This window comes from Lepisosteus oculatus, chromosome 11 (genome assembly GCF_040954835.1).
Source record: "Lepisosteus oculatus isolate fLepOcu1 chromosome 11, fLepOcu1.hap2, whole genome shotgun sequence".
In the NCBI taxonomy this organism is placed as follows: domain Eukaryota; kingdom Metazoa; phylum Chordata; class Actinopteri; order Semionotiformes; family Lepisosteidae; genus Lepisosteus; species Lepisosteus oculatus.
The window spans coordinates 16,584,445-16,596,954 of NC_090706.1; the positions used below are offsets into that span (position 1 = coordinate 16,584,445).

General features: G+C 46.1%; 1 protein-coding gene across 5 annotated transcripts in view; it reads right to left on the bottom strand.

Annotated features, from left to right (window-relative positions):
• Positions 1-4,451: 4,451 nt before the first annotated feature.
• LOC102689596 (microtubule-associated serine/threonine-protein kinase 1) overlaps positions 4,452-12,510 on the bottom strand; it is a 69,997-nt gene continuing 61,938 nt past the window's right edge. For all 5 annotated transcript variants that reach the window (XM_069195830.1, XM_069195831.1, XM_015349173.2 and 2 more), the window contains 4 exons: positions 12,374-12,496; positions 11,811-11,947; positions 10,974-11,164; positions 4,452-10,283 (listed from right to left, as the gene is read on the bottom strand). In XM_069195830.1, the coding sequence (XP_069051931.1) occupies positions 8,659-10,283; positions 10,974-11,164; positions 11,811-11,947; positions 12,374-12,496 (2,076 nt within the window). In that variant the 3' untranslated portion in view covers positions 4,452-8,658. The remainder of the gene's footprint in view (positions 10,284-10,973; positions 11,165-11,810; positions 11,948-12,373; positions 12,497-12,510) is intronic.

The following is a 12,510-nucleotide window of genomic DNA, read 5'->3' on the forward strand; positions in this document are numbered from 1 at the left end:
CCTTCTGGGAAGTGTAGTTTAATGTGTAGCTACATGTCGCAAAAAACGTAGAAGGCAACGAAATTAGGCCCTCCTGAAGTGTTTATGTATATATCTATATATATATACAGTACATAAGAAAGTATTCCTCGTGAGTGACCCAAATGACTGGTCCTCATTTTTACAACAAAAATCATCACAGAAATGTAATATGTTAAAATGGGTAGATTGGACACAGTTGGTCACTTACAATAAAAAATATTGAGGGTATCAAAAGTGTTTTTTAATTATAATATAGAAAATATTGGCATAAAAAATTAAGTCAGCTGAAAAAGAGATAAAACATGCAAACATGGGCTGGCAGGTGAACAGCATTGTGAGACATCAGGTTCAGGGGTAAAGGGTCTGCATTATACCCAAGGGCACTGGGAAATATCCAAGAACTTTGCTGAGGAAGCCGTGTGGTCTGGAGGAGAAGGACAGAGTCATATTCCTGTCTCAAGTCCAGTCTCTCCCTTTTCCACCTGAGTGAGCTCCGGCCTTCAGAAGAGACAGCAATAACCACAATCCTCTGTAAGGTCTTTAGACAGGCTGCTGATGTCTGTCTTATTGTCAGAGACTGAAAAAAAAGGTGTGGGATGAAAGTGTGGATCTCGATGGCCAGGGTCTCAGTAAGGGGGGGGTTTGTCCTTCCTTATTCTTAAGCTTCCCACTGATCAAGGCTCCAGGCACAGACATTTGTTAATTGCCACACAGTTCAGAATGTGTGGCCATGTGGGGATGCAAGACAGGTTTAACTGCTTTCCCTGTGACCGGGGGTGGGGTGGGGTGTGGCCTCCAGACCAGGGTGCGAATACACCATGCATTGCTACACCTGACTGTCTGTATGCAGCCAGTTGCTAAGAGCGCACCCTTGAGAACAAGTCCCGAGGCCCTGAATTCAAAACGCCCTGGTCAGGAGAATTCAGAGAACTGGAGATGGAAGGATTGTGAGAGCAATTCCAGGCTTGGACCCAGGAGAGGACTCGGACAGCAGGGAGTCTACAGAGCAGCTGAGGAAGGCTCTGGCACCATCTCCCCCCACCTGACGTCAGACTCGAAAAAATCAAGGGGGGGGGGGCTGTTCAGGACACACTTGGGATTGAGGCGGATGACCGAAACTACATTTCTTTTCTAACAAAATAAATGTTATTCCACAATAGACATCTTACGATGAGTGTGCATGCCAGCAAAACTATACAAGTCCTACTATACAGCTCAAGTTGGGAGCTGCGTCAGCATGCGGAGGCTGCAAAGGAACAAGTGAAGGCTTACTCCATGCCGAAAGGAGAAGAAAGAAACACAACGTTTCCACACTCTTCTTCTTCTGACACCCAAAGAAGGCTCCATAGCTGAAATGTTGCGTTTCTTTTCTCTTTTCAGCACGGAGTAAACCTGTACTTCTTCCTTTGCATCTCTACTTTATTGTAAACGTTCTTAAAAGGGTGAATGTCCTTTCTTGAGCTGAGCAAGGCGTGGCTGGCACTGGGCTCACCCAGGAAAAGAGTCCCTCCAAGCCTTACATAGCTTCTTTACTTTGGAGCACCAACTCACCAGCCAGGTGCTGTTTTCAGAGGACAAAGAGGCCGGACTGTTCTTTTGGGACCTTGGACCACTGCTCCTATGCTGATGCAGCTAATTTACTATCATTTTTATGCCTTAAGTTTAAAAGGATCCTTATTCTAGGGGACTTTATTATATACATTGATTGATTTAAGGTCATCCAGTCTGGCTATAGACTTCCTTTCTCTACTGGGATGTTTTGATCTTACTCAGTTTGTTTGTTTTTGCTTAAGACATTTCATTGCCAGCAACTACTGCTGCACTCTTTAATGTTCTGCATTTGATAAATAAACTTTGATTGATTGATTGATTGATTGATTGACTGATTGATTGATTGATTGGTTGTAACCCTACACATAACAAAGGACACACCCTAGATTTAATCATTGCAAATGACCATTTTGTCTGCTCCCACTTGATCTAGACCTCTCTGACCACTTAGCTATTCTCTCCAATCTGGAATGACCTGTTTCTAACACCTCCCCATCATGCTCTGTAATTGTCCACAACTGGTGATCAATTGATCAGCCAAGGTTTACAAAGTCTGTTTTATCCTCCTTATCTTGTTTCTCTAAGGTTTTTTATCTAAATCTACTCTGAACAAACTGTAGAAAGTCCAAATTTTGCAGCCAGAATCCTGACCAGGTCTAGTGCAAGTGTTCACATCACTTCTATCCTGGGGTCCTTGCACTGGCTTCCTGTCAAATTCCGTGTAGACTTTAAAATCCTCATGCTCACCTATAAGGCTCTGCATGGCTTGGCAGCTCAGTACCTGTCTGAACTATTATCGCCCTACTCCCCACCTCGCAACCCCTCGCTCTTCTAATTCTGGTCTCCTAACTGTCCCCCAAGCCCATCTACACTCTATGGGTGACAGGGCCTTCTCCTGTTATGGCCCCAAGCTCCTGGAACTCTCTCTCCAAGGATATCAGAGAGTTAGTTTCTCTAAACCCCTTCAAATCCAGACTCAAAACTTTCTTCTTTGGAAGAGCCTTTACTTTACTGGTTCCATTCTTTACCCCTCTGCTCCTACTATACTTAGTACCACCATCCACGGTCTCCTCTGTATATTGTAATAGTGTTTTATCTTGTGTATTCTTTTTATTTATTGTAGTTGTCATTCTGTAAAGTGCTTTGAGAGGCCACCTTTCTATATAAAATAAAGTTAATTATTATTACTGGTGTCCATGGTGTACTAATGCAGGTATGGAGCTGTGTCCCTGGGGAGTACTTACTGTGTCCTGGATTCTGTGTTTTTTTTGGGTAGGGAATGAATTTTGCGATTACAAGACAATAAAGATGACACTTATCAATAGTAGTGACGCTTGGTAGTCTGTAGACCCGCTGGTGGTTCTGTTCTGGGAGATAAAGAGAACGTGAGGCCAGGGAAAGGGCCCTAGCACCCTTTTATAAGTGCCAGGTGGTGCAGTCACGCACAAAGGAAAAAATATTCCTGCATCTAGAGTAGGGGTCACATATGGCTTCTAGATATAGTAAAGTGCTGACCCCGGCAGCTTTTCTAGCCGTTGTCTCGGGTTCGATTCCTGGGCAACAAAAGGTTTGGAATGTGTAAGGGGTAGATAGATAAGGTTTGATTCATGGTACAGTGATGCCAAATGTCCAGTTCGCCATGTGGAAGACTGGAAGGAGTGAATGGAGGAGCGGCTGGTCAGGTCAGTTTAAAAAAACGAAGATATTGAAAGGACTAAGACTAACAGTTTCCTCTTTATGCTTTATATTTCTTCTTCTTCTTCTATATTCTTTATTTACAGGGTTATTTGCTCTGAATAATGGTAAATTCTTTATTACACTATAATGTTCATTATATGTGATGTTGGAGTGTCTTAATATTATCCAGCAAAATGTGCAATTTTGCTGCGCAGCCCAACTGGTAATGTTAATTCTCTGTTACGTGTGTAAACTTTGTTTCAGTTGCAAATAAGATGTGGTATTAGAAGACGTTATTTAATTTTGTCTGTTATAGTAAGTCACTCTACGTTTAATGAAACGAAGATAATGAAAGCACTAAAACTAACCGTCTCCTCTTAAAATTCTTAACAGTTAGGGCGATCCTACGTTTGAATTCACTGGGACCCATCAGAAATGCAAGAGCGATAAATTGAAGAACTCTCCGAACCGTACAGCCCCCCGGGCTCCTCCAAGTCTCTTAAGATACAGGTGTCACAGGAGCCACGTGCCTTGTACTGATCTTCTTGTACCAGGAATAATGACTGGGGGTGTTTAATTAGGGATTTTAGTGAAAAGGCGTGGTCTGGCGAAGAGAGATCTCAGCCAAGAAGGTCAGACGGATCAATAATTTGTAAAGACCTGGAATACGTTTTGTTTAACATAATAAATGAATTAATCGATTCAGTGGAGTCAAGAATGGCCAAAAGTTTTAATTGCTATATAATTGCTTGCGTGGTGTTTAATCATCGATGACTTAGGGAGACCTATAAGGGTGGAGCAGTGGCTCTGTGGCTAAGGATCTGCACCTGTGGTTAGAAGGTTGCCAGCTGAAATCCCATGGCTGGCAGAGGAATCCTACTCTGCTGGGCCCCTGAGCAGGGCCATTGACCCCACTGCTCCAGGGATGCTGTAAAAATGGCTGACCCTGCACTCTGACCCCAAGCTTCTTTGTCTGTCTCATGGAGAGCAAGCTGGGGAATATGAAAATACAAATTCCTAATGTAAGAAACTGTATATGGCTAATAAAGTGATCTTATCTCATATGAACTGATAGGATTATTTCCCATGATCACGGCTGGTCATTTCTGCCTTCCTGATCAGTCAGCTGAGACAAACAATAGAGCTCTTCTATTCATTAACCGAAGAGAAAAGACAAACACACACCACAGGACACAAAACGATCTTTTCTGTCATTTCTCTGAGTTTTTATTACATTTACTGAACTTCAGTTGTCTTCTGCGTTGGATTCATACCCAGTCACAACGAAAAAGTGCTCTAGAAAAAAACCCCAGAACAAACCAACGACAAAAAAACACCCACACAACGATTGAATCAATTGATCAATTAAGTTCAATGAACCGTAACCCCACTGTGCAGTTACTGAAATAAGAATAACGAACAAAATATACAGAAACACGTGGAGAAACGAAACAGTCTCACTCCAAGGCCTGCGCTTTTGAAAGCGGCACGCATGTAAACATAACCGATCAATAAATTTAAATACAGTAAATATATATGGCAAAAAAATAAAGTGCATTTGGAAAATTAAAACAATTAAAAAAAAGATTTGCCATCACATTATATTAAACTGACGCTACCACGTTACTTTATTCAGAGAGGGACATCGTATAAACATGAACTGAGCGAACACAATATTGTTAAACAGAAGTGAGCACTTTCTTTTCCACAGGACATCGTGTACTACTGTACTAATTCTGCAACAACCATATTTTTGTCATAATATCTCATTTTTACGTGTTAATAAAACGAGGAAATAAAAGGGCTGATTTTTCACGTCGAAAGAAACCGAAGACGACTTGAGGGCGATGGCTTTGACCTCCGTAGAGTAGGGAGGCGCTGCTGTCTCTTTAGGGGTGTCGCTAGCTTCTCTAAGGTAAGGATACGTACAAAATAAAGACTCAATTGGCAGCCCAATTTGGTATCAGTTAGTGTATAATCATAACTCACACCTAAATAAATCTGTTGCGCGACTAAAAAGCTTGTTACCTGCGGTTTAGACACACATAAGAAAGTTTGTAAACCGCTGGTCATCCGGTCGATTTAAGCTGCGACTATAGAAATGATTTTGTCTCCAGCTGAACAACTACTCTATTTGCGCCAAGCGGTTTCCGAGCAGGTGCGGTATTTCCTATCGCAACGCTCGATACATTTTACAGACACCTGTTCACTGGTACACCACATGATCTTTTCAGCAATTACTTCCCGTTCCCCACACAAAGAGCTGATTGGCGGTGTTATCTAATCTGTAGATACGGTGCGCGTCGAACAGAGAAGCTGCCGACACGTAGAAGCGGGACAGAGGAACTAAAACGGTTTTTAACGACCGGCAGGTGAAGCGGGAAGGATCACGCTATGGCACCAGAAACTGGTGGTTGCTTGGCACCAGAAACTGCCTCGCAGTGACTGATCGTGCGCCCGTCAGCGATTGATCAGGTGTGCCCCTAGCTGCTTCGGGTTTGCACTTTTAAGACAGTCAAAAACTGTCACGAATTCTTGGGACTCACGGTTTGGGTGTGTGTGTCCTCGCAGTACCCCCTCCTTACCTGGGACAGCCACTAGAACTCACCACTAGAGGGCAGCGTTTAAAAAGCCAAAAGAAAAAAGATGAGGACACATACGACTGTGCGAGTCGGTTCTGATGTTCAGTTGACCACAGCCTCGCAAAATTACTTGCATATATCTCTCCTTAATGCCCCATACATCACAAATAACACATTTTATTTTTAGAAATTTGTATATGAACACTTTTTTAACACCCACACGATTTCATTTTACATAGTTTTTGCATAAAAATTAACAGTTCGGTCCAACAGCCAGCGACGTTGGCATGGATCTGAAAGTTAGCAAGACTTTTGGAAATATTCCTGAAATTAAAGCAGATCTTTTTTTTATTTTGAAAACCTAGCTGCTTTTTTTCTTGCGGATACACGGCTGCTCTTTAACAATCTGCTACTGGAATTCTGACACGATCTACTGTATATACTGTATATATTTCTAGGCTTTCTACTGAGATCTCCTCGGCACACACCCAGCACGGCTCAAAATTTAATATCTGTAGGATGTGGCGAAAACGCTTACTTGTAAGACACGTCGTCATCACGGATTTAAACAATTTGGAAGTGTAAGGGAAGCGTTCCTGGACAATGTGTCTAAACCATCGAGACCCTAAGGCTCCGAGTTCAAACGGGACACTAAGATTTTTAAAACAGCCTTATGTTTACACAGCGTTATGTGGGAATGAAAACTGGTGATTCATTATCTGAAATAACGCGTTTACCGCGTTCCTTCTGGAATTAACCATTTTATTTTTCACCACAACATGGGGGTAACGCAGAATTTACGAATGAATGTCCTTCGGTAAGGGCAGTTTTTCAAGTGTGCCGGACCGCTCAGCGGGTCGTTTTATGGTCAGGCTAGTGGAGGCCAGTTCGAGAGCGTGATTAAAAACACGCACATCCCGTGACAAACAGAAGAGCAGGGTCCAGCGGGTAGGTACAGCAGGCAAGCGCAAGTTTTCGCTTGTCACATCTGGATATACTGTATAGTATAGTGTCGGAAGAGCCCGGCTGCACTGACGCAAAGAAGAATTTGGTGCAGAGGAAAATGAGAAACATTCGTATACAGGACACAACGACAGGCTATACTGTCTTGTGTTAGAATAACATAGCCAGTAGCTGTCTGGAGTCCGATGCCATTTTGCTGGGGTACGCCAGAGATGAACACATATCTGGGGTGTCTCATAAGGAAGCGCATGGCTGCCATCAAGGGCATCAAGTAATCGATTCCACGGCACACGTGTTCTTGTTTTAAGGATACGTGCGCGCTTTGAGGTACAAACCGTAACATTTCGTTCTGACTAACGATGGCTTCGTTAGTCAGAGTAAGTAAGTTCGTTGAAGCACTAAAACCACAGCTCCTGCAAATATAACAGGTTGGTCATACACTCAAATGATCCTTGCTGTCTCAGTTACGAGATAGCTCGGATTCCCCCCCAAGATGGCAGCAATGCGCTTCCGTATTTTAATAACAGGGTCTCAACAAGGTGTAGGACTGAGAACGTCTGTACCTGACGCGCCGGCGCGATAAAGGACGCTGGGACTCTGCATCTGATGGTAAGATCTTAAATAAGGCAATGTTTTTTTTTTTTTAAGGGCGGAGTTGGGGCACGATAAGACCTTGCACAAATCGGGATAAACAAATAGTATCTTCAGTCCAAACAACAGCAGTTCTTAGCTTCTTGGCTGCCGCTCGCTCAGGTTTTTCATGACAATATAAAGTTGAAAGGAACTGCCCCACACCCTGACTTGTTCAGCTTTGAAACCCCTTAAGATCTTTCCACCTAAAGCTTCTGGGCATTTGCGTTTCTGTACAGTACACACTGTAACGTGCATTGTTTTGTTTTGTTTTTTTTTTTACAGAAATGACAGGATCCTTGGCATGAGTTTTTTTTTACAAGCTTTGGAACAAGGAGCAGAGAAACGGCTCTGTCTTTCTCCCAGTAAAAAAAAAGAACTCTGCTATTCCTAACAGCAATAAGTGGAGAAAAAAAAAACAGAACTGAAAGGTGCCAGCACACAGCTACACCACTAGGTTTCTGTGATGCCTTCCTAGTTACAAGAAAGGATTGTAAATATAATTTGCTACATGCCCCCATTACCACCCCAAAATATCGCATCTCAAACCTCACCAGGTCCAGTGCAGTGTGAAGGAAACCCTACTGTATTAGGTGCAAACAGAAGAATACATTTTTTATACTTCCGTGCACTGTAGCTACCAAGACATCCTGCAAAGAGTTTCAGAAACGGTGCATGCAGTGATCCCTGCAGGATGAAAAATCTACCTATTTTTTCCCACAAGAAATAATCACAGCAGTATTTCCTCGGTTTTTAAATACCACTGTCTATCATTGTAAGTCAAGTCTTACTTAATGTACTGCCATTTCTCTGCTTCTTGCTGTGTCTTAAGGAGTAACACAACCTAGGTTGTCCCAAACCTATTCACATTGCCTGCCCATTTGAAACCAGTGCCGCTCCAAATTTGGTGTTCACAGTATTCAGCACTGTTAGTAGGTAAAGCACTTATCTTTATACTCCTAAATATTTTTATGCCGAGACTGTATGGATCATGCATTCACACAGAGATATTTTCCTTTATATGTATATGATAGAGCACTGGCTTGTATGTACATGATTCAAAACAGCCGCTGAAGCACCTTTACAATCATAGTCTTTTGCTTTAACTTTTATAAATCCCTTTATTTCTTTTCACATATCCACATGTTTCTTGTGTGTGTGGAAGTTGGCACCATTCTCACACTTTGAAAGGCATTTGAATTTTCAGGTTCCTCCTCCAAACAGCCTTATAACACTAATGATATTTGGGGGAACTTTCTGTTTTATCAGGCTGACTGGTGCTGACTAGGCCCTGCTGCGTTGCTAGGGTAACCGGCCTACTCCCAGTTGGAGCCTCAGGCTTTCCTGCAGAGCTTCCTCTTCTCTCCTCTCCAGGTGGTTTGGGACTATCTTTGCCCTTGACTCCCTCTGCCCCACTGGAGGAACCCATTTTAATGGGGCCCAGTACAGTTTTTGCCACGCTGGTCAGCTGAGTGACAAAACTGGATCTTTCACTGGGGGAAACAGGTCTGGATTTGCTAGGAGAGGAGACAGTTGTAGTGTGCTCCTCCACCACTTCCAAAAACCACTTCTCCTCTTTGTCCTGAGCTCCTCTGTAACAGTTCACCGACGCCATGCTCTTGTCTCGGGCCTCTTGTTGTTTGGTTTGAGCTGGGGCCTGACTGCTGCTTCCATTTGATGTTGTTGCACTAGATTCTGGAGTTCTCCCATTGGGGGCAGAACCTTTCTGTGACCCCTTGTCTTTGTCCTGGATTCTGTCAGCTTTAGCCATCTCTACTACCGCAGTAACAGGGGCTTTCTCATGTCCTGGGCTGACTTTCCCTGCTGCGTCAACCTGCAGGTTGCCCTTAGGGGACGATGCCTTGACTTCCTGTTCCTTCTGGATCTCCTTATCCAGGCTTTTTTTGCCTACAAACGTCACCTCTGTCTGCACCCCTCGATGCTTCCTGTCAGCAAGGCTCGTGGCATTCTCCTGGGACTTGATCTTCTCTGGGGTTTTGGGGCCACAGCCTACGCTTGCTGTCTCTATCGTGGGTACCCCTAAATTGCTAGACACGCCAGCAAACGAAGAGGGTTTCTGCCCTGGCGTTTGGGCGCCAGGGGCCGTACTGCTGATTGCATCTCCCTGCTTTCCCACACTGCCCTGTGAGGGCTCGCTCCGGCCAGGGGTTTTCGGAATCTCCGGAGGTTCAGAGGTCACCTCCAGGGTGGGCGACGTTCCCGGCCCTTCTTTCCTCCCTTCTGGGGACGTCCCGCCCTTGTCTCTCCCGGCCAGCAGAGCGTCCCTGCTGAGCGGAGACTCCTGGCGGCCCAGCTTCCTGACGGGCTTGAGAGAGCCCGTTTCGCAGGCGGGGGTGGGGGCGGGGGCCGCGTTCTCGCCCTCGGTCTCCAGCAGGCTCTGCAGGCCCAGCTCGCTGTGGAAGGACTCTTTGCGGTAATCGGCGTGCGAGACCTCCAGGCTGTGCTTGCGCAGCGCCGCCTTCTTGTCCGAGGAGAGCGGGGAGCCCAGCTTTTCCGCCGACTGCACCCGCTTCAGGAGAGGGGAGCGGGGCGGCTCGGCGCTCTTGGGGCGGGGCCGCACCACGGGGGGGGAGGAGTGCAGCTTGGCCGGGAAGGTCTGGGTGGTGTTGGAGCTGCCCACTGTGTGCCCCGGCAGGGGCGGCGGCGAGGACTGGGTGGGCGAGGGCGTGTGGGCCAGCGGAGACAGGGGGATGTTGCCGGCGGACTTGCAGCGGGCGGAGCGGTACTGGCGGTGCAGCTTCGGGGACAGGCCGTGCAGGCTGCTGGGGCGCATGTGGTGGGAGGCGGCAGGGGAGTTCGGGGTGCTGGACGCCGGGGAGCTGCTCTGGGAGGAGGCGCCTGCGGAGGGGCAAAGGAGAAAAAACCCAGGGCAGATGACTGCAGGGCAGGAAGCCCAGGCAGATCTGGCAAATTCGAACCTACTGAATCGGTGGATTACAGCTGATGGATATAATACACAGTATGCTGTAACACTACGGTACTTTAATTACCTTTTTACTTTAGCACAGTATGACTCAGACCAATGCATCTTTATCATGCTGTAATACTGTCCATGATCTGGCTGACAACATTTCAGCCAGAATAACGAGTTCCAGGAATTGCTATTAGCAGAGGCAGGGAGATACTACAACCCCAAAACTGAAGTTGGGGTCAAGACAGTTCCCATCCTTCTAACAAGCTGACAGCAAAGATCCTGTCCTGTTGCTGGGGTCCAAGGTTTCAGGTCCTGAGGAACACCATTAAATACATGTATTTTCCTCCAGCTGTATCCCTTGTCAAATAAAATAAAAATTTAAGGAGTGTAACATCTGATGGCAAAGTGTTTTCTCTGCTCTGCTCTGGTTTACAGAGCTACTCTGGGTGGAGTGCTTACTTTGGTCAGTGATGCCACTGTACAGGCTGACTTACAGTATCCCCAGTGGGCGTGGCTGTGGGAGGGGGTCATTAGACATGGGTGTGGTCTCAAGTTAGATGGGAGCTCCTCATTGGGCAGAGGGGTTATAGGGTGTGTCAATAGGAGGGGCTTACCGAGGTATGAGGAGTCCGGGGTGGACCGGTAGCTCTGGGTTGGTGAGCGAGCAGATAGGCTGTGCGTGGGGGAGCCGGGGAGGCTGTCGCTGGACGACAGGGAGCGGTTGAGCGAGGACAGGCTGCGGCTGGTGTGCAGCAAGTTGGACTGCTTAGTGATCTTCCGGAACAGGGAGCTGCGCTTCTTGGTGCTGCCCAGGAAGAAAGCCAGAAGCAGAGATTGAAGTGTGCAGTCAAAGCAACCGCAGAAATAAGGTACAATAACAGGAAACAGGTTTAACTAAATCCATGTGCTTTGATTAGTAGACCAAATTGATCATGCAAAACCTGTTGGTGATACCAGATGTTGGTTTATGCTGTCATCCATCCATTTTCTAACTGCTTTATCCAATTCAGGGTCACAGGGAAGCTGGAGACTATCCCAGCAAGTAACAGGCGCAAAGCAGGGTACATCCTGGACTCTAGTTCATCCCAGAGCACGCACACACACACTCACACCAGGGCCAGTTTTTCCAGAAGCCAATTAACCTACCAGCATGCCTTTGGACTATGGGAAGAAAGTGGATCACCCAGCAGAAACTCACGTGAACATGAGGAGAACAGACAAACTCACGCCAAGTCCGTAATTGAACCGAAGACCCCCACACTGCGAGGGGTTTGTACAGGACAGGGTTTTTAGCCGTGTGCCCAACATGGAGGACCTGGCGCCCAACATGGGACACGAACCCACTACCCTGAGATTATGAGTCTCGAGCTCTACCAACAAGGCTAGCCAGGGTGCTTCAGCTATAATAACATTGCTAAAATTGATTAAGATTGGGGAATGGCAAACTTTACCTCTCCTGGCCCTCTTTGGGCACTGTCTTCTTGTTGCGGCGAGCCATCTTGGACTTGTAGCTGGACTTGCGGGCCGGCCCAATCTTGATGGAGGTGTTCTCGAAGGGCGTGGTGGTGACGATCACCTTGTTACCACTCTGAGGGGGGGCACAGCACAGCAGGGCTTACAACAGGGGCAGGGAACATAAGATCCACAGCAGATCCAGGCCAATGTTTTAAGAGCTTTAATTTTACTCACTGAAGGGGGCTAATTACCTAATTAACTGCTCAAACACTCACACCTTTTTCAGATTGTTTACCAGAGATGACAAAACAAATGATCATTTGTATACATTGCCTTTCGTGACACAGCATCTCAAGGCAGGTCACAATAAAGAAATGGAGCCCTCTCAAGACTACAGCTTTCTAGGTACCTGATCTGTGCGCATGTCCCAATAGCTGTGTCTAAATTAGCTCTTAGCCCAAAGCAAAGTACACTGCCTAAGAGCAACAGAAAGGAGATGTTATTTTGAAATGGTCTCTAGGCACCTTCTCTGCTACCTGCTCCCATCCCTGAGACTGACCTTCAGAATGAGCTCCACCACTTCTGTATGGACCAATCCGTGGACAGACTCCCCATTGACGTGAGTAATGAGGTCACCGGCACAGAGCCCTGCCTCCTGGGCGGGACCTCCTTCCTCCACGTGCTGTGATTGGTCGA